This window comes from Sinohyriopsis cumingii, chromosome 4 (genome assembly GCF_028554795.1).
Source record: "Sinohyriopsis cumingii isolate HCF-2022 chromosome 4, ASM2855479v2, whole genome shotgun sequence".
Lineage (NCBI taxonomy): Eukaryota > Metazoa > Mollusca > Bivalvia > Unionida > Unionidae > Sinohyriopsis > Sinohyriopsis cumingii.
The window spans coordinates 9,842,928-9,866,402 of record NC_142964.1 but is presented as its reverse complement, the minus strand read 5'-3'; the positions used below and the strand labels follow the sequence as shown (position 1 = coordinate 9,866,402).

The 23,475-nt window shown below is 34.7% G+C and overlaps 2 protein-coding genes across 3 annotated transcripts in view; both read right to left on the bottom strand.

The window, feature by feature from the left end:
- The window catches only part of LOC149800605 (zwei Ig domain protein zig-8-like), a 20,450-nt gene extending 20,046 nt beyond the window's left edge, over positions 1-404 (bottom strand). Inside the window, exon 1 of the mRNA XM_089954442.1 lies at positions 271-404. Within this exon, the coding sequence (XP_089810568.1) occupies positions 271-404 (134 nt within the window). The remainder of the gene's footprint in view (positions 1-270) is intronic.
- A 4,026-nt stretch (positions 405-4,430) lies between these two features.
- On the bottom strand, positions 4,431-16,762 carry LOC149800604 (uncharacterized). Of its 2 annotated transcripts, none has more exons than XM_089954594.1 (2): positions 16,466-16,762; positions 4,431-7,908 (listed from the first exon to the last, which is right to left on the bottom strand). In XM_089954594.1, exons 1-2 carry the CDS (start codon positions 16,656-16,658, stop codon positions 5,144-5,146), a joined length of 2,958 nt encoding a protein of 985 aa, XP_089810720.1. In that variant the 5' UTR covers positions 16,659-16,762; the 3' UTR covers positions 4,431-5,143. The 2 variants fall into 2 exon arrangements, with proteins under 2 accessions (XP_089810720.1, XP_089810721.1); XM_089954595.1 differs by having other exon boundaries at positions 16,369-16,627.
- Between the last annotated feature and the right edge of the window lie 6,713 nt (positions 16,763-23,475).

Below are 23,475 nucleotides of genomic sequence, written 5' to 3'. Positions count from 1 at the left end.
TGAAAGCCACAAACATTTAAGTCTGATCTTTCACTCATTTTTAGGTGAGCCTTAATCAACTATTCAGCATCAATCGGCTTCGTTGACAATTTTTTTAAGTAAAGTCTTTGGTTATGTTGGTTCGTGCAAGAGACTGGCTCAAACATTGGAATTATTCAATTCAGTTAGCATCTTGATGGACTCTGAACACATAAAAAAATGTTCACACTGCTCGCTATCTGCGCTGAGCAAGGAGTAGGTGGTTCACATGAAAAATGAGGATATCCAAACCAAAAGTGATCTAAGTTGATAATTACCACACTTAAGACAAATTTGTTAGCACCAGGGTCATCATAAAGTAATTGATGAAGCAACTTTATGGACAGTGTTTTAAGCAAGAGTTCATACACTTGGGGGCCATCCATTTAGTACATACGCAAAAATTTGGCAAAGCTTGACACCTCCCCCTCCCTGTACACATGCCTACTTTTTTTACACACACACCCCCCTGTGTACATATGGTTGACACCCACCCCCAATTCTATATAACGGCCTTTATTCAATCCATGCATAAACCATAAAGGATTAATAATATTAACATGTTTATAAAACAGATAGTCCACTGACTAAGAAATAAGCTGCGTAACTTTAAACAGTTTGTCTAGTGTCTGCTAAAATTAAAATGCCAACTGAATCTTCGAACAGGTAACGTATTAGACAAATTATTATCAAAGTTTCACCCCACCCCCATGCCCCGTTTCTTATGTGTATGTACATTATTAGTTGGCCCCTTGTACTTTAATAACCGATTAATAATATTAATAATAATTGTAATACTAATAACAACTTTATTTAAATTTAGTGACAATTAGTTGCATGGATCCAATCCTCCTTGTGGCCCTCAATATATATACTTTTGGAGTACACATACATGCTTACACAATAATAATAATTTAACAAAAGAGAAAAACAGTGTTATTGGTTCCCTTTTATGTTGAGCGCAAGTGATCTTCACAGGTGTTTGATTTTGTTCATATCGGTGGCATTATTGTTTGAAACATTCAAACGGCCATGAATTTGTTGTTCTCATAGATTTGTTGAGGTTAATCTATCAAATGGCAATTATTACAAAAATGTGGACTTGACAGGCAAAACAAGGCATTTAAGTGCCATAACAATTTTTTCTTCAAAACCATGAAAATTGAGACAACAATATTTTATCATTTCATGTGCCAGTGATTTTATTTTGGCTAGTTTCTACATGGGACTAACCTACTAAGGAGACTGGAAACTCCAAAAAGTTCCCAGATATCAATTGTTCCCTTTTAATATGCAAATGAGATTGCCAGTGGTTGAGTTTAACCGTGGAATTTAAGGAATAGGAGGGCTTACCTTGTCCTCAGGCTTTAAATACCAGAAGTACTTACCTAGGCTCCAGAGTACAGTTATCTCTTATATTGTTTTCAATCCCAGGTGTAATTACCTAGATTAGAGATTGCAGCTAGCTGTTACACTGTTCTCAAGCCCAGGTGTATTTACCTAGGTTAGAGATTGTAGTTAGCTGTTAGTGTTCTCAATCCCAGGTGTAATTACCTAGATGAGAGTTTGCAGTTAGCTGTTAGTGTTCTCAATCCCAGGTGTAATTACCTAGATTAGAGATTGCAGCTAGCTGTTACACTGTTCTCAATCCCAGGTGTAATTACCTAGGTCAGAGATTGTAGTTAACTGTTAGTGTTCTCAATCCCAGGTGTAAATACCTAGATGAGAGTTTGCAGTTAGCTGTTACACTGTTCTCAAGCCCAGGTGTACTTACCTATGTTAGAGATTGTAGTTAACTGTTATTGCAGTTAGCTGTTGCACTGTCCTCAATACCAGGGATACATACCTGGGTTAGAGATTGTAGTTACCTGTTAGCAGTTACAGTGTTCTTGCTCCAAGGTGTTTTTAGCTAAGTTGGTGGCTATTGTGACGTGATGTGATTTGGATTTTTAACGTAGCTTTAACAATTTTTCATTCATATTGCTACAATATCTGCAATGTGGCAGTTATAGTGATGTCTAGCACTGAGGCATCATGCTGCAGACATGTAGCATGATGTCCCACCCAGTCACATTATCCTTGAAATTCCTGCTGTTCCTTTGATGTCAAGTACTGGCATGGTGCTTTCCTTTGCACATGAAAAGGAAACCGATGACATTTGGTTAGGTCAATAACAAGTTCCCCAGCCATGTGTATTTAGTCCTAGCTTATACACAGTAAAAAACATGAAGTACAAAATTGTGTTAATTGGTGATTAATGGTGCATATGTAACATATTTCAGTAATGGTGGCTTGTTCCAGTATATCTTTGTTTTAATTTCAGTACCTTCCATATTCGCTTCTAGATGGTGCTAATAAATACAAGTTTGAACAGCTCACAGATTATATCAGGAGATGAAGACTGAACACACATTTATTCATAACGAGTTTTAATGCAATGAAATGGACATTGGACATTTATATTTTCTGATCATGTGGACTTTTGTACAGAGGCAGTATTCTCTGCATGTGACTTAACATGATTAATGCAATATTTCTGACTGATACCTATAATTATATGTTGCTTCATATTCCATTTAAATAGAATTAATAGCACAAAAATAAATTTTCATGGCGGGTTGTATATTGTTTTCGTGTTTCACATTCTCAAAATAAAATTTTGCTGTTTGTACCATTTCTGTCCAACTAAAATTGTTCTTTAATAGAATTCTGAATTCCTAAAGAAATAGTTTACAGAAACCAATATTTTAGGGGATAGCAGATAATCACAAAAATACAGTGCTTGATAAAATATGACTGGGTGTCAAATAAGTGACTAACTTTTCTGGGTGATTAACTTGCTCTGAGAGTGAATACATTTACAAGTATAAATTGAATTTAAATTATTTATGATAGCAACTATAGAAAACAACGATTACAGCAGTGTCCTTTTTCAGCAAAGCTCTATATAAGAATTGGGCATTTTATTTCCTGGTTTGTAACTTAACTGCTTTTTCAAGTTTGACTGAACAATGCAAAACACAAATGTATGATACCAGACTGAATCCTAATCAAGCTGGAAATCATATTTTTTTTTGTCAAATGATTAGGAACAAGTTCACTGCAGCGTGCATTTCAGTTTAGTGTTCACACTGATCAAATACTATCATATGTGGAGGTGCATCCAGAAATTGTCCTATGAGCACATTTAATATTGATCTAATGCATCAGCATAAAACATGGAGTGTGCTTAATACAGGTTCAGTATACTGGCAAATTTGGATAAAATGCTTACAATTTAGTAGATCTGTGTAATTTTAACACAAAAAATATATTCATGCTTTTCTATTTTTTGTTTTCATATATATACCACTAAATATGCATCATATATTGAGCTGATATTCAGATTTTTGTATAAATTGTCATAACTAATGGAAACAAGAAGTATATTATGATCTACATTAATATATAATTCATACACAAAGAGGTGAAAATTATTTTTATATACTGTAAGCCAATTTGGAAATTATTCAAACTTCTAAAACTTCACACCGAATGAGCACAAAAGCAATATTCAGTCCACTGCATGACAAAATATATTTTTGTTTTTTTTAATCAAAATACCAACAAAAATTTTTCAAGGGAAGGTCTTCTTTCAGCTGCATTGCATTGGGGATGCCTTGCAAGAATACTGTGTGTGATATCATGGTATGAAAATCTGAAATGGGTCTAATAATGAAACAAACTCATGTGATTATAATGATTGACACACATTTTATTTAGGTAAATAGATGTCTGCTTTGTAAAAACTGAAACAACAGTATCCATAATCTGTAGATATGATACAATGATTTGGAATGTATGGATTTAAAAATTCCAGGCAACTACCATATATGCTTGCTTATAAGACAAGCCCAGCTGCAAACTGCAAAGACACATATTTGCCACTGCATAATGCACCAGCAGATCTGGGTCTGTGCAGTTTGTTAGGCCTAATCAGTAGAACAAGCAATATAGACCCTGATCTGCAGGTGCATTATGCTATGGCAGATCGGAATCTTTGTTGCTTGCAGTTTGCCTTGACTTATGAGTATACATAGTACATGCGATCTGCTAAATGTTTTAGTGTAAATAAAATAAATCTGCCAAGCAGATTATAATTATTGTAAGAAATCATATATATCTATATATATATGAATGTGAGATTAACTCTTTGTTAGAGTCAACTTTACAATTTCATACTGATTTAAAATTTACAAGTGCTGTTTCAAAACATATTAGTCATTAATTATAGGTTTGATCATCAATCATTTAAACATGTATAACTTGTATACAGGTAGTATTTGAACATATATTATTAAAGTACAAGCAGTGGTGTAGCAAGAAAAAAACTGGTGGGAATTTTGCATACACACACACATGCACACACAGAGTATAGTTACAGGGATTACCTGGATGGTTGCTATGCCACTGAACACAAGATTTGACAATAATAAATACTTAAACATGTACAAAGTACATCCTGTTTATTATAAACTTGACTAGATACTACAATATGGGACTGGTTTTCTATTCCTCTCCCTTCCTGAAGGCTCTCTATACCAGAAACATATCTCAAGGCAGAACCTGGTTCTGGATGTTAACTTGGATTAAATATTACATAATTATCTGGCAGACAGGTATTAATCCAACTTGGATTAAATATTACATAAAGCATGCTTCTAATGGAATCAAACAAGGTTTCCAATTCAGCCTACTCGTCAATGAATACAAAAAAAAGCAAATTAAAAAGGATCATAACAAAATACTTTTTAAAACAAATTGATTTTTTGGAACTCTGAGCACCTCTTCATATCAATGCACCACTAATCTCTTCATTTGTAACAGACACTAAATAATCTTGTATTAAGGCTAAGGGAGACAACTTTTCATGACCGATTATCTATAAAATAGCTAATAATTAGTGTTGTACACGCCTTGATGTAAAATCTTGTCTTTTATAATGGTGACTTTTACAATGGTGACTATCAGGAATACGCAAGTCAAATATTTTTTTCCGCAAATGTTTAATATGACCCACATGGGCAGTTTGTGAACAAGTCAAAATAAGGTCTTTGGTTTCTTTTCTATGGAAATTTGAAAAATATTATGTAATAAAATACCTCAGAGTGTTCATATCAAAATTGTTCTTGTCTATATTATGTCTTGTCTTTAAGTGACGAAGGAGGTTGTCCCTTCTATTGAATTTAGCTGTGCAGAGCTGGCAGGGTATGGTATAATCTAAATGAGTGTTAAGATGGCGTAGCAAAGTGGTTTTTGTTGAGAGTTGTCCTTTACAAAATGGGCAAGCATAGACATGTCCATGTTGATCTGAGTGATCTCCAATTTCCCTGGGATTGTTTAGCATTACATTACACAACAAGCATTTCACTGGGAAACTTGCTTCTTGGCTTTTCTGCCTTAAATTCGAATTGTCAAGAGGCAGAGAAGGTCCACTTGGAAATGTGGTTGCATGAAATGTATTAGACTGTCGACCTTCCATTCTAAATTGGTCATTAACTCCAGTAACAACTCGACATGGTACAGCATCTGGATCATGTATAGAAGGATCAATATCACTTGCAGGTTGTACACTGGTCCGAAGAGCTGAATGAAATTCAACCCAGTCACCAAAGTTCTGATACTCACCGGGGGAACTGGAAGAGCTTGTCTCATCTACATGGATGACTTCCTGTTTAATGAGAGTATTAATAGATGAGTCTAACTCCTGACCCGTCTTTATCCCAGATACCCGAGTCTCTTGACTAGCTGTGCCTAACTCCTGACATGCCCTTATCCCATATACTGGAGTCCCTTGAGCAACTGTAGCAAACTCTTGACCTGTCCTCATACCATATGTTGGAGTCCCTTGAGCAACTGGGCTATGTGCCGGCAAAGGAGGTTGCCAACTTTGACTAGGTCTGATGCCATACTCTCCAGAAAATACTGCAACATTCATATTAGCACTTTTTTCTATCCCTCTAAATCCTGAAGGGGATTTACAATGCTGGTCTCCCTTGTTTCTTGCAAGACTACCCTGCTCTGAAACATCTTTCTGCTGTGTTTTAATACTTGTTGGGAAGTTACAAAACTGAAGACCATCTAAATGATGCACTGACTCATGCTCCTTCAGTTCATCAAAGCTGCTAAAGAGTCTAAAACATCTAATACAGGAAAAATGTTCAACATCTGTAAATGTATTTTCTAAGGAAGAATTTATAAAAATACTAGCTTCTGTGGATGTAGAATTTGTACAACGTGTATTTTCATATGAGATGGCATTCCTTCGTGTTAACCCGACATTATTATTTGTACATGCATCAAGTTCATCTGCATCCATTTTCTCTGTTTTCACTTCTATTGTTCCATATTCAGGCTGTTTTTCAATATCTTGTGGGACCGCTGTAGTAATACTATGGTCATCAGTAGTGTCCCTGTCTTCCACTGAAGCATCAGCTTTTGCCCCTTTACCATTATCCCAACTATCTTTAGCAATGTTATCCTCGTTTTCTATCTCTTGTTCCATAGAAATACATGGATTTAGATTTCCAGTCTGCATTTTGTCCCGATTGGTCCTGCCTTGCACAGTACTGCAAGCTCGTCTTAGACATTGTCTGGCAAACCAGGTTTTGCCACTGGATGGTTTGAACCTACCTTTATCATGGCATTTGATGTGCCGTTTTAAGTTGTCCTTGCGGTTGAAAACAGTTCCACAAATATGACACATGTATACAATATTCTGAGCATGCTGGGCTGCATGACGGCTTAGGCACTGTTTCTGAGAGAAGGATTTACGACATATTGCACACTGCATTTGCCCATGAAGGACTGAATGATCAACAACATCATAATGTGTTTTTAAAATACTATTACAAAACTGACAGACTAATTTTTTCTCTTGGTTTTTATCTGAATATTTAGTCAAATTCAGTGTGTACATCCCTTCTGAATCTGTTGTGAATACTTCAAAAGGATTTCTAGCACTATGACTGACACTGAACTGTGAAGGTTGTACTACATTAGGTTCATACTCAAAATGGCCAGCGACATGTGATTTGAACGATGCAGAGCTTTTCCATGGAAAATTTGCATTACAAACTGGACACACAATTGCATTTTTTGGTGTTATATTTAAGTGATCCTTGGAATGCTCTATAATGCTTTTCTCACTCTGCAAAAGTTTTCCACAAAACAAACACTGGAGATGATCTGATGTTGAGCCAGGTTTGTGACAACTCTCATTTTCACCACCTGCTAGACTTGTGTTTCTACCACCATCACCTTCTAGGGTTGTTCCTTTACTGCCATCACCTGCTGGAGTTATGGAATTGTCACTATGTTCCATATTCAATTCAATATGAGAGTTTGTATTTTCTATATTTTCTTCACTTAAATCAATCACTGCAGTTGGACTTGAAAGTACAGAATCTTGTCTTACCTTCAAAATCTGTCTTTCACAGTCAAGATTTGAAAGATGACTTAGCTCAGGTACAGCTGTATTTTTCTGCTGTATGCTACCCCCCTCTAACATGTCATGCATACTCTGCTCTGTGTTATTCTCAACATCGTCTGTTTCTGACGACCTTCCTTTGCAAATCTGATCTAAACTTGTCTTGGCTTTTTGCTGTGATTTGTGATGCCACATTTTGTCAGGGTTATGTATTTGGTCATGGTCAGTAATTAAAATGATATCATCCTGGATGTCTGAGTCTGTATTAATATTCTTAGATGGGACAGCCAAGTGTGGAAACCAGAAGCCTTGTACTGGGACAGTAGAAATTGTGGCAGGAACAACAGCTGGCATTCTCTTTGAGGATGGAACTGGATATATACTATCCTTAGCATCCTGACCTGGCATGGACTTAAAATGACCTGCAAATAGTAAACACAGAGACTAGATAAATCACTGAAAATGAATACTAAGATCAAATAGACTGCATACCGGAAATTTTAATAAAGTAATAGTCATACAAATATGACCATGTAGAAACAGGAGGGATGCTATTTCTGATAAAAGTAAAGTAATTTGGCTTTAATTGTTTATTGTGGCACCTTTTGTCACTCTAAAGTGGAGAGAACAGTTTCATTTAATTGTGATCATCAATAATTAATATTATATCATTAGTGGTGGTTTGATATCCATGCATTGATCAATTATAATATTATACAAACTATAAATACTAGACAATAACAGATTTAAACTAGATGAAATAAACAGTGTATAAATTAACATTTTCTTGTTTTCTTTGTCTCTAAATTGATAAGGTCACTTGAACCATGTATAATCAAAGTACTAAGATTGAAGGTGACTTTGATTGTTCAGGTCATACAGTAGACCCTATCTTGAAAGATCTCTCCTTGCGCCAGCAAATCATGGTCTCATGACAGGTAGCCTCAGACCAGGTCATAACACTACATAATCAATAAATCTTTCTAGCAAGTACCCAGGTTTTCATGGTGGCCATGCTGGATGTCAGATTAGCACCATTCTCATCTTGGACCAAGACATCAAAAGAAAAAAATCTTATAATGAAAACCCCAAGTTAATAAGATCATCAGTTTTGGAGGAGTAGTTACAAGATTCTCCAGATGACCACTGTTTTGGCCATATTGATCTCAAAGAGGAACCATTTTTTTTAATGACCAACTAGACATAATGTAATATTTTTTAGTCAAAACCCCATGTTAGTATAATCATCCATAGGAGCACAGTTGTAAAAACAATATCTTCAAAATGGATGCTATGGTGTCCATACTGGATGTCTGAGCATCATCATTATCATTTAGTTCACAATCACCTGGACAATAATTTCACCAGGTGTTTTAAGTACCATTGTTTTTTGCTGAAATTTTCCACTCTCCCCTGATCACCATACTTGTCTTATGAGGATTACATCATATAGCACAACCTATCTTTATCCCTACAACTCTTTTTCGCATCAGAAATGGCCCACAGCTGTGTCATGTGTGAAGCACAATTCAAGCACTGTCAATCTCTACAGCAAAATGTACATATTTTAGATTTAAGAGTAAGTTTTGTGATTCAAAGATTAGTTATTTTGTTTGCAACATTATAATAATGTATTTTAATTATTTAATAGATAATTTAAGAGAGTTGTCTAGCCACTTTGTTTACCTCCCATTTTTACATGTACTTTAAAGCTTTTGTAATGTTTTCGTCCAACTGCTATTTAAATTGAATCCCAGCTGCATTAAACAATGTCATTTGAATCTTGATCAGCGCCATCAAAGAGAAATGAAGCACTAAGGCAGCGGGTGGGGGTGCATTTCACCAAGTTTGAGGAATTTAAATCTGAGAGGTATGTGTCACCTAGCACAAATCTGTTACAACCCATACCCTGGCTGCATTAAATATCAATGTCATTTGAACATAGTGCATTACCTACAAACAGGTTATGATACTTATGGCCCACCATAAACCAGGGTACTGATGTCACATGACCCAATAAAGCATCTGCGCTGGTGGCAAATGGGTTTATAAACCCCACACTGACAAGTGCGATGATCAGTTGAACCAATGAATCTAGAAGAACTTTTCCCTCTGATAAGTTACAAAGATAACGAAACTGCTAAGGGACCAGGGTGACCAGGCCAGTCCAACAGATGGCAGAGAATGCCTCCACATTTTTTTCAGGCAATACCTTCATAATTTTCATTTAGGACCAACTATACTTTGGGATGAATATTTGTATAAAGTTTCATGGCAGTCCTCCAAGCTGTTTAGCAAAAGTAGCCTAAAAAATGGATGGACAAACACCAGAAGGTGGACATTAAAATATGACAGGCTATACCATACATTTTCTTAAGAAAAGTGATTAAAAACTTCATAAAATATTTTGAGAAGCATTTAAGCATTTCCTACTGAAATTACTTTGTATTGTTTGAAGTGCTGCACAGAGGCAGAAACACATATAACACAGATTCTTAACTCCCCCAATGCATCTGTACAATCAAAAAGGCAGCCTTTTCCTTTGGAAATGTGGGTGCTGTCAAGGTGAGTGTTCAGGTAAATTCCTGTTTATGCCTGCATGGTGGCCAACAAACTGGTGAAGTAAATATCTGGTGACTATGTTAGTAAACTGGTTATGACACTTTATGTTCTCAATCATTAACATTATTAAGAAAAAAATCTGTCACGAGGATATCTGAGTATTAAGAAAAAAATCTGTCATGAGGATATCTGAGTATTAAGAAAAAAATCTGTCATGAGGATATCTGAGTATTAAGAAAAAAATCTGTCATGAGGATATCTGAGTATTAAGAAAAAAATCTGTCATGAGGATATCTGAGTATTAAGAAAAAAATCTGTCATGAGGATATCTGAGTATTAAGAAAAAAATCTGTCATGAGGATATCTGAGCTACAATATCAAGCCAGTTGATAAAGGTTTGGAGGATACATTATGGTACTGTTTTCCACACATCCAAATCAATTATTTCATTATCATTAGACTGAAAAGTGATATTTCAAATGAGTGGATAATTCATCAGAAATGTGTTAACCTTTTGTGAAGTGCTCAAATTAATACAATTATGCAGCATTTTTTTTTACGTTGTTAATGGAATTATTGGTGACAAACTAACTTTTGCCAATGGTACGTGTTTGATATTTGGAACAGTAGCAAGAGTTATTTCACAGACAGAATTGGATGCTGTTGCTTAGACCATAGATGCTGCCCTAAAATTTACTTTAAACTTTCCCAAATATTATGCAGTGCTGACATATTATCTTGCCATTAAAACGGCATCAAATATGACTTGATTCAGCACAAAGAATCACATAAAATAACGAGATTGGTATGTTTACCAGCTGCAACAGTAAATTGGTTCATTTTTTTCAAACTCCATCCTGCAACAGGCTTACAATATGGCCACCGCTATTGTGATTAGACTTAATTACTCATCAATATATGATGTCAATAATAGCCTTTGACCAGTTGTCAATCGTCTGTGCTTTAGACAGCTCTGAGAGAAACTGCCATGTTAAGGGAGGTAACCACTTGAATTCTTGTATCCTCTTAGGATTAGAATTTAACTTATGTCCTTAACATCTCTTGACAGGCCTTTCATAGACAAATGGTCAGAAAGACCTAAATATATGAAGTGCCTTATTATTAGAAACACAAGTTATTTTTAGTGACATACATAATGCCATTGGTTTTGCAGGACTAAATCAAAAATACCAGCAACAACAACTAAACTTTATGATCATACTCCAATGCCTATTTAGAGCACATGATCATATAAAACTTTACTGTTAGACTTGACCACAAATGTATCCATTAAGTGTATTGTATTCTCTAGGTATTAAGTGTACTTTTTGTCAATTAATAATTAATTTTTTACAAGATAAACAGTCTGAGAAAAACTTGAGAAGCAATTAAGATTGATACTCAAAATGAAGCAACAGAAAATCCAGAAATAAAAATAACACATTTTTTTAGTACATTAAGTAATTAAATATGTGTTCTTATTTATTAGACCATTTTATACTTGAATACTTTCAGTGACAGACAAATTCAAAGTGCTTTTGGTAAACAGTGTAAATAAATGCTTCTATTTGTTTCTCATAGTGAGCAAGTACTACACACAGAATATATGCAACTTAGACCTACAGCCTAGTTTATATTGAAAAAGCACACCATGATACAAAATAGACTGTGCACACAGCTAAAGCAATAGTGCAATGCTTCAACTGAAAATGTTTTGTGTAATTGATGAGGGTGATAAAGGGAGCCATCAACTTGAAATTAACAAAAACCAAATGTCCTCTGAATGAACCACTCCAAGGCCTAGTGGTTAGAGCATCCGCCTCAAATGCGGAAGGTCATGGGTTCAATCCCTGGCCAAGTCATAACAAAGATTTACAAAAATGGCTCTAACAGCTGCCTCGCTTGGCACTCAGTATTAAGAGGTTAGTGTTAGGACTGGTCGGCCTGGTATCAAGATAATGTGACTGGGTGGGACATCATGCTACATGTCTGTGACATGATGCCCCAGTGCTAGGCATCACTATAAACTGCCACACTGCAGACATCATAGCGATATGACTAAAAAATTGTTAAAGCTGTGCTAAAAAATATAAATCACACACACACACAGTACTCTGAATGCACACAAATGTAATGAATGGCAGTATAAAGCTACTGACAACTGTTAGAGCTGTAACATTGCAATCATCACCATTCCTAACTGCCTTAGATTTTCGTTCTTTTATAATAATGCTAAATATTTCACAATGAATGAACACTAGCAGCCTGATGACATATATACTAGCGATTGTGAGGAAAGTCTCATTGGGACTCCTATTTTAAGGGATGAGACCCCAAGATTTTTTTAAATTAGGAGTCCTGGAGTCCAACTTTTAAAATCTTATGGAGAATCCTGAGATCAGGTTGCATGATATACTGTGTCTGCTACATTCCTTGTCTTTTGATTTGCCCCAAATATCATGTAACATACACAAATATCATATAACATGACACAAATATGTAACATGACACAAACATCATGTAACACAACAAAAAAGGAAGCATGAAGCTGCTGTGGAGGTTGAAACTTGGGTCTCCTGCATTGCTCTTGAGCATATATTATTGCAAGGTAGAAATCATTTCATCTATGATACACACAACCATAGTTCCAATTTGGAAATGAACTGTACAAACCTTCAATTTAACTATTTCCAATAAAATGGCTGCTATAAGAGATTGTATCAATAGTTAAAATAATTCCATTATGTGAAATAACTGGGGCATAAAAAAATGGAATGTTCAAGCTCTATGAACCATGTCACCCTTTTCCTTCTAGAGTCATCCCACACAGATGCAATCCATCATCCCAGTTTGTATCAGACTATTGAAAACTTCATTTAAACACAACATGGCATGCTTTTCCAAGTAATTACTAAGCAAACTGTATAGCTACCTTTATTCAGATAAACCATAAAAACAAACAATATTACCAATGAACATAACAATCAGAAAAACTGTTGCAGCACATGAACATAACTAGGGCACAAAGCTAAAGTTCTATGTCCAAAAACAATATTTTAGGAGTATTATCAGGGCCACTGTTAATTCTGTGCCCATTTTTAAGACAGAATAGGAGCAACATGCTTTGAAGCAAATGATATGGTTCTGAATCTTCAGTGGCTGGGCATGTGGGTCCGTACCACTAGTCTGTAGGTCTAGTTGTATGGACCTATACGCCTAGCCTATACAGCAGCTATAAGCTTAGTGTGTGTCACTTACATGTATTTAGATATATTACATCAAAGATAATTACATATTTTCTGAATAAAATTCATTTCCAATATAATTTTTCATTCTATATACAATAAGAAAGTTTGTTTACAGGAAATTATTATTTGTTTATTATCACCTACATGCCAGTTACATTTCAGCATGGCAAAAGATGATGACAATGCAGAATTCTGTATAATTTATGGACCATGAGCAAAATCAGCATCACCCAAGGGCATAAGTAATGCATCTTGACAATATAGCAAACCTATATCATGAGGAAATGACCAATGTGTGGGAAAGTTATGATACATTGATCTTCCCTTGGAGTGAAGCTGCTTTCCATATGCCAGCAATTCAAATCTGAGGGTAATGACACCCAGATACCATGGTGTTATGATCTGATAGGAATTAATACTAAAAACGTGAATGTTCTGATAGTAAGCCAAACTTTGGATAGGCATACAAACATCTGTACCAAATTTATTGCACTACGTGAACTGTATCATGAAATATCAGTGTTGATTCTAAAATAGGTTGTGTGAGAAAGAAGAGAAGTCCTCCGTTGTATTATTTTGTACTAAATGTATTACTGAGTTAAATTGACCCCTGTATGCCATGATAATTTGCCTCTTGTCCATCTACCTGATAACTGTTCTTTAATTACCGAGTTACATAAAATAATCACTTATAAAAGAAATGTTATAAATTAAATAAAGATACATTAAAGCCATTAGTTTCTTTCAAATTAAACATACAAATGACGACGCATAGGCTACAGGATAGTGGTACAGATCTGTATGCCTATAGTATTCACTTATCCTCCAATTTGTACTCCCTTACTGATTTTTAAAACGGAAAGCATAATGGATATAAAAAATGCACAAAACTTAGTTGTTTCATTCATCAATTTATAATTACTAACCTGACTGTCACCAAGTGGTCCCTATCACTGTTATCTTGTTTGCATATTAAACAAAATGAATGCTGTCATTGCATACAACTACAGTACAAGTCACACAGGTCATGAAGGCATTCAACACCAAATATTTCAGTAATGGATGTCATTATTTAGAATTTGATTGTACATACCATTAAGTGGCAAGTATTCATTTCATTTGGATTTGTATACATCCACATTCCTTTGGAAGGTCATTATTTAAATACCCCAAAAAGTGAATATACGACAAAATCAATATTAAAGTGTGTAGACATTTTTGGATGAAATGAATCTAAAGGTGTGATCCAGTATAAATCCGGATTGAATGATGCACACTGTGATTTCACAATGAAAGCTATACATATTGATAAATAAATTCGTACTACCTTATACTGTGACAATTCCACTCAATGTGCTCTATTCTTGACCAAAGTTTCATACATGGCCACCATTGTAAAAGACTATAGAGATTGAAAATTTTCTTCTGAAAGTTTCTTGATGGCAGCTAAGGTGCAGAACATTCAGTAATCAGGACTGAATAGACTTTGGTGAAAGAAAATTAGTTAAATTTTAAAATAACAATTTATCTTTAATTTAAAATTAGTAAATGCACATACATGACCCATGTGACTTTTCTTATAGACAGACTTCTCACTGTACTTTTCTGGTTTCTAGAACAGCCCATTTTCTGTAAAAACTGTCTCCTGCATCAGATACTTGCAATGTCAAATGTTAAAAATTCTAAAAAAGAATTAACAAAAGAAAAAGTGTAACTTTTAAATACATGTGTTCTAAGGGAATAGAAGAGAACTTGCCCCATGGAGAACTCGCCCTGGAAGAACTCATCCCAGGTGTCAGAAGAAGTTGCCCCATGGTTTTCTGAGAAGTCATCCCACTTCGCCTGGAGAAGTTGCCCCAAGGATCACATATAGTAATTCTGAAATGTCGCCACACGGTTGTTAAGGCTTGATTTATTGTTGGTTTTTTTAAAACTTAATAACTTATTAAATCTATAAAATGTGCAATTTTTCAAGTTTTTCATTTGACAAAAAATAAGTCTTATCTGTCCCTTTTGCTCTGCTCTTCAAATCATTAGATGCATTTTATTTGGAAAAATAGAGAGGGTGTAAGCACGATGTGATGTCTGCAGTTTTATATATGAAAGGGTTCCCAACCTAATAACCTAAGTCATCCTGAGATGACTTTATGGCATGGACCGCTATAACCCGAAATCGACTGAATTGGCGATGACCATCAATAAGCCAAAGGGTTATAGTATCATCTATCTAACTGAACAATTTAATATGATTGTTCATTGAGATTTGCTAACCATTGACGAACGATACTTGAACTCAATGCAAAGCATCATTGACGCCTACTCAGGAAATGCGGTAGCCGAGTTCATCATCATGGCTAATGCGCAGAATTCGGACGGTTTCTGAAAGATCACTTGTACTACACCCATCATTTAGTTTATTTCTTCTTTTTTGACAGTGTTTGTAACTTATCATCCTTTTTAATCACTATATTGTCATCATTCATTATATAAAGACTTAATTTCATTCTTAGAATTATTACTATGATATTGCTTTTTATGATTACCAGTTAATATCTCTTTAGTGATTGTGTATATATAAAAATCTAAATATGAATCACATGAAAGGTGATTTAATTCTATTATAAAAAGGTTATCTGGGTGACAAGTTTTTGGGTGACTTCTCCAACCAACTGGGGCGACTTCTCCAACCACTCTGGGACGACTTCTCCAGATACGTTGGGGCGAGTTCTCCGCATACCGTTCTAAGGGATGTAACTCCCATAGTTATGGAAAATTAAGGAATTATTCAGATCGTATCGAGGACGTTAAACTAAATCACATACGTTATATATATATAAAAAAGGAGTAGCTTACGCATATGCGGCGCCGTGTTAAGAAAAGAAACTCCTGTTTGGCAGAATATGACAATGTTTAGGACCCCTTATTGACAATCAGGTTAAAAATTATAGACTAGGTAATAGGTTTTGTGCATTTTTTGCTCTTGATGCTTTTGATTTCAAAAACGTTCTGTGTGGGCGGAGGGGGGGGGGAGCATAAACAAACTGGAGGATAAGCAAATACCATAGCCACTACCTTTAATCTTCGGCAGCACTGCTTCTTGCTTCAAGTGAAAAAAATTATGACACCCTAAGTTAAGATATATTCCTTCACGGAATATCAAGAATCGGACCTGTCGATGGCAAGCTGCCTTCCACATCCTCGCCGGGCTGAAACAGCAGTATTGATACAGCTGCCACAATTTTCTTCATGTCGAGCATACGTGAATATATTGGGCTGTCACCATCAAGCTTGTAACGGCTGATGACGACAAGTTCTCCATCTCCTTCTTCATACTCTATCGTCGCCTTGTCATATGAACCCATCCTTACTCCTTAAATTTATACCATTTCCGTATATATGTGTAAATAAAAGATTAAATGTTCAAATATTGGTCGATTTGAGTTAAGCTGCATATCAACTTCCTGTATTCCTTCCGTACAATTGGGCAACAATTTTGAATAAGCCATTTCTAGAGAAATTTTGTGCAACAATTTGGAATTTTAAATTGTTGCGCTCTTTCTCGAGAAATAGCATGGTCGAGTGTTTTGCGTTTTCTTAACGTCCAACATTCTTCTTTCAATATTGTGCTGGGTTCCTCTGAAACATACTCGCACAAAGTGTGAACTATGTACATGTGGTGGGAGTTCCAAGCGCAGCTAAAAATAGGCTAAAATATCCCTGGATGGTTTCTTAGATATATTTATTGGTGTGTGCGTGTGTGTGTGTGTGTGTGATCTTTGAGTTTAAATTCCTTGTATTTATTCCAGATGTCAAATTATTTCATATTTGTTTCCTGTATTTATTTATTTATCTAATCTCATTTGTCTATTTTATGACAACAGTTTAAACAAAATCTTTTAATTGCAATTATATGTAAAACATAAATTTTGATATATTTAGTTTTCTTTCTTTATTTATTTATTTTTCAATAATTAAATTCACTCAGTGATATTTAACAATTAATATTTTTATTGCATTGTTACATCCAGGGGCTTAAACTAGTAACAAGACAAGGTAAAACCCAACAAGCATTCAATTTTACAAAATATAAATTTAATTTCCCTAAATAGAAAATCACAAAAGTGAAAGAATTGAAAAGAATTTATAGTGCATGAATTCCTAGAATATTATCCTAAATTACTGTATAAATTTCACAGAAATCTAGAAACAATTTAAAAGTACACTGAATGAATGCTTTACACTGGCTATCCATTCAATCCAGAATCAAACACGAAATTGTTTTCTGTGCTACGTTTCGCTGACGGACTCCAGTCCAACATATCTATCCAACCTCATTGTTGTGTACAAACCAACAAGATACTTATGCTCCTCTTCTGACAATCGTATACTCATTATTCCCATATGAAAATGAAGTCATATGGACAACGTTCATTTGCATACCAGGGCCCAGAAACGTGGAACAAATTGCCCACTGAACTTAGACACAAAGACACAATGATCCCATTCAAGAGTGCTCTTAAAACTCACCTATTCGACTGCAAGAACAAACTTAAAGACCTAATGATGTTTCCTACCCTAAATATTTTTAGCATGTTTTTTATGTTTTCTAATTTCATGGTGTTTGTTTTTTGTAATCATATCATTATATATGTTTTTTTTATGTTACAGGTGTTTCTAATGTTGTAAAGCACTTAGAGCTTCTAAAGATTAGGCGCTATACATAGTCCTCATTATTATTATTATCATTAATGTGCTTATGTGCTAGCACCAATGAAGAATCACGGTTCTAAATCTAAAAGTTTTTATTTCAAGGTAAATTCCATGATGGTAGAATGTTCCACAGATTCTTGAAAGTTTCACTAAATCTGACAGAATCTTTTAATGTTCAAACCCTTAAATAATTATACATAAACCTCAAGGTACAGTCTGTTTTGGAAATAATTTTACATAATCCTCAAGGTACTGTCTGTTTTGGAAATAATTTTACATAATCCTCAAGGTACAGTCTGTTTTGGAAATAATTTTACATAATCCTCAAGGTACAGTCTGTTTTGGAAATAATTTTACATAATCCTCAAGGTACTGTCTGTTTTGGAAATAATTTTACATAATCCTCAAGGTACAGTCTGTTTTGGAAATAATTTTACATAATCCTCAAGGTACAGTCTGTTTTGGAAATAATTTTACATAATCCTCAAGGTACTGTCTGTTTTGGAAATAATTTTACATAATCCTCAAGGTACTGTCTGTTTTGGAAATAATTTTACATAATCCTCAAGGTACTGTCTGTTTTGGAAATAATTTTACATAATCCTCAAGGTACAGTCTGTTTTGGAAATAATTATACATAATCCTCAAGGTACAGTCTGTTTTGGAAATAATTTTACATAAACCTCAAGGTACTGTCTGTTTTGGAAATAATTTTACATAATCCTCAAGGTACTGTCTGTTTTGGAAATAATTTTACATAAACCTCAAGGTACTGTCTGTTTTGGAAATAATTTTACATAAACCTCAAGGTGCTGTCTGTTTTAGAATAAATGTGTTCCACATTTAGAAGATGATATGAGGTGTCTGTGTACTTCATTCAATATATATCAATAGACATGCCAAGATATATGATGAGTGATCTCTCTAATCCTCCACCTCCACCTCAACAACACACGCAGACAATATGATGCCTTTATAGGTAAAGGAACACTCATCACAATCCAAGTGAAGAGGACAAGACAATTTGGAAAATAATTATATTTGATACTATTTTAAAACAAATTTAAATGAGGTGTTATTTTGGACAGAATGCAGCTAACAACACACATAAATGAAGTGACTCTACTAAATGAATTTAATTCTTTGTAGATATAATTAAAAAAAATTAATACAATTTTTCACTTTTTGCCTGATTTATCTCAGGAAATGACACCAGATGAGTTATGGGTTTTTTTACCAAATAGATTTGGAAGCAACTCCTTGAAAAACATTTTGGCTCTATCTTGGAAATGAATAAAATTGTATCACTCACTTGAAAAATATTATGATGGCCATATCTTGGAAACAAATCAAAGTGTATCACTCACTTGAAAAATATTATGATGGCCATATCTTGGAAACAAATCAAAGTGTATCACTCACTTGAAAAATATTATGATGGCCTATCTTGGAAACAAATGAAAGTGTATCACTCACTTGAAAAATATTATGATGGCCGTATCTTGGAAACAAATCAAGGTGTATCACTCACTTGAAAAATATTGTGATGGCCATATCTTGGAAACAAATCAAAGTGTATCACTCACTTGAAAAATATTATGATGGCCATATCTTGGAAACAAATCAAAGTGTATCACTCACTTGAAAAATATTATGATGGCCATATCTTGGAAACAAATCAAAGTGTATCACTCACTTGAAAAATATTATGATGGCCATATCTTGGAAACAAATCAAAGTGTATCACTCACTTGAGTTTAGAAAAGGAAAAAGGACAAATGAGTGAAACTTTATGAAATCCATTTTGCCCATTCTGAGCAAATAACAGTGAATAAAGTTATTCACTTAATAATAGGTAATAACCATTATGTCATTCCTATGACTGGATTGACTTAATAATAACTGACAATTGCCATTATCTCATTCCTATGATTGGATTGATTTAATAATAATAAGTAATATCCACTATGTCATTCCTATGACTGGATTGACTTAATAATAATTGGCAATTGCCATTATCTCTTTCGGATGACTAGATGAACTTAATAATAGGCAATAGCCATTATATTATTACTGTGACTCGATGGACTTAATAATAGGCAATAGCCATTATATCATTACTGTGACTCGATGGACTTAATAATAGGCAATAGCCATTATATCATTACTATACCTGGATGGGCTTAATAATAGGCAATAGCCATTATCTTATTCCTATGCCTGGATGGACTTAATAATAGGCAATAGTCTTTATATCATTACTGTGACTCGATGGACTTAATAATAGGCAATAGCCTTTATATCATTACTATGCCTGGATGGGCTTAATAATAGGCAATAGCCATTATCTTATTCCTATGCCTGGATGGACTTAATAATAATTGGCAATTGCCATTATCTCTTTTGGATGACAAGATGGACTTAATAATAGGCAATAGCCATTATATCATTACTATACCTGGATGGACTTAATAATAGGCAATAGCCATTATCTTATTCCTATGCCTGGATGGACTTAATAATAGGCAATAGTCTTTATATCATTACTGTGACTCGATGGACTTAATAATAGGCAATAGCCTTTATATCATTACTATGCCTGGATGGGCTTAATAATAGGCAATAGCCATTATCTTATTCCTATGCCTGGATGGACTTAATAATAGGCAATAGTCTTTATATCATTACTGTGACTCGATGGACTTAATAATAGGCAATAGCCTTTATATCATTACTACGCCTGGATGGGCTTAATAATAGGCAATAGCCATTATCTTATTCCTATGTCTGGATGGACTTAATAATAGGCAATAGTCTTTATATCATTACTGTGACTGGATGGACTTAATAATAGGCAATATCCATTATCTTATTCCTATGACTGGATGAGCCTTGTTAATGTACATGATCTGCTTGTACAAAAACTTTAGTAAATTTTGTTAAAGTATGTCATGAGCCATACTTTAACATGAGTCACTGGCGTACCACACTATTAGTGTGTGTGTGTCAGAGTGTGTGTGTGTGTGTTAATATCCACATTACTTTCAAACATTATTAAACAGAAAGATGCTAAAAACACACTGAGCTTTTATGTTGATATTAATGATCAACAACCTGCATCTTACCTCAACTTAAGCTTTGCTGCTGATATTATTGTCTTTTGCCTCCACTGGTACTTTGTCAACAGAAGTACACAGATCATAAATGTCTGTGAATAGAAGTACACAGATCATAAATGTCTATGAATAGAAGTGCACATATCATAAATGCCTGTGAACAGAAGTACACAGATCATAAATGTCTGTGAATAGAAGTACACAGATCATAAATATCTGTGAACAGAAGTACACAGATCATAAATATCTGTGAATAGAAGTACACAAATCATAAAGTCTCATTCACAGCAGCAAGATGTGATAAGGAATGACATCTTTTATTCGGCATAAACTTTGACACATTATATCGAAGCTGCTCATGGTTTGTGCATTTCTGTCTTCCTAGGAAGTTCATGATTGTTATGAATACTAAAAAAAGTGACAATAATTACTCTTCCTATCATACATCCATATGCCAGTTTTGATGTGTTGGCCAGTTTTGATGTGTTACGGTGAAATATGGTCCAAGATATTGACATGTTACAGTGAAATATGGTCCAAGATATTGACATGTTACAGTGAATATGGTCCAAGATATCAATGGTTTGACAAGCAAATGAAAAAGCTTCTAAGCATTAGGCAAAACATGAAAAACATCCTTGCAACCCTTACAGTGAAGGATCAATAATAATAATACTATGAATTTTTCAGGATAGCATTGGTCCAGAAATGGTCACAATCATGAGTTTCTTCTTGAGACTCTTCCATGTCCACCTTCTCCTGGTCAGTGATTGGCAGGCTGTGCAAGTGATGGAGTGGGTTTGGGCTTCTTTACAAAAACACACTCAGATGGTGTCCTCTAAAGACCTGTTTACTGTGATGTTCAATTGATCTGAAAGTGTTTGCTGACATATTTGTAGGTTCATGTATAAACATTTATCTTGTGAAATCAACTTTAAGAAAGTACACCTGGCAGCAGTATTTGCTGTAAACAAAAAACTGTCAACTTCATCCATTGTAGATGCACTCATAGAACTGTAGACCTACAAATCAACCCCCCAAATATGTGTTGATACTGATGGACGAAAATCTATATCGTCAAGGGTGAGGGACTGATTTATCGTCCGAACTGAACTGATACGCACGGATACGCAATTTCTCGAGAAAATGGCGCAATAACAAGGGATTCCGAATTGTTGGTTATTTCAAGTTGTCTCACAACTCCCGTCTTTGTAAGCTTCCGGTGCTTTGAAAAACGATCTCTTCCAGTAGCATTATGGGATCGTGGATTAATGGACTCACAACACGATTATTTTTATTATATATTCTCTACATCGGATTTTCAGTTTTGAACTTCCACTGTGTCAAAGACCTAATAAATCATTTATCAAAATAAAGCCTCTTCAACGATGAAATCATGGTGAAGTTCTTGTCATAGATTATTCGGCATTTTTTGAGCGACTGGACAGTCAGTAAAGTTTATATCGAGAACTCGCCCCAAGGAGAACTCGACCCAACGTATCTGGAGAAGTTGCCCCAGAGTGGTTGGAGAAGTCGTCCCAAATGGTTGGAGATGTCACCCCAAAGCTTGTCATCTAGAAAACCTATTTAATATTAATCTTTGAAATAAATAAGTTATTTAAAAGATAGTATTGTGTACCTTAGAACAATACGGCTAGCAACAAAGATGTCGCTACATGGTGGTTACCGCATTATTTGATCGCATTTCGAATTGTTCAGTTACCTAATTGAGATTATAGCTCATCGTGATTAACATTCGCACTGAAATTAAAATATACCACCACACGTCGTTTTCCATTGCAAATGTTTACTTAAGCCCTGTATATGTCGGACTATTATTACCGATCATTGCGGAATCGCTGTTTGCTCTTGTTGATGCTTTTTAGTACTGTCACCATTGTCAGGCGTTATAGCAGACTCGTTTGTCTGAAAGTTACCAAACACGAGATGATACAGTCATTTGTGTGGTGTCCAAGATGGTAAGAAATTCATGCAGCCCCGATTGTTACATCATATAACAGATTATCTTATAGTTTCCTAATTTCCCTCATAAGTTTTGTCTTCATCCATCAAAAGCAGAACGTTCATTGTAACTGTTTATTTAACTATTTATTTTCAATGAATGCCATTATTTTCAATGGAATTTAATCTTTGCCTATTATTTTAGTAATGTCTAAATTATATCAGCGAGTACCCTTTTTGATAGTTACAAACCTGGGTTAGAATAACTGAAATACATCTTGATTATCTGATGGCTTCACTCCGTCTTTTCTAGATTGTATGCTGTACCTGTATCCTAATTCTATTTTATTATGTTTGTCATTCCAATGTAATGGTACAAATTTCATCATAG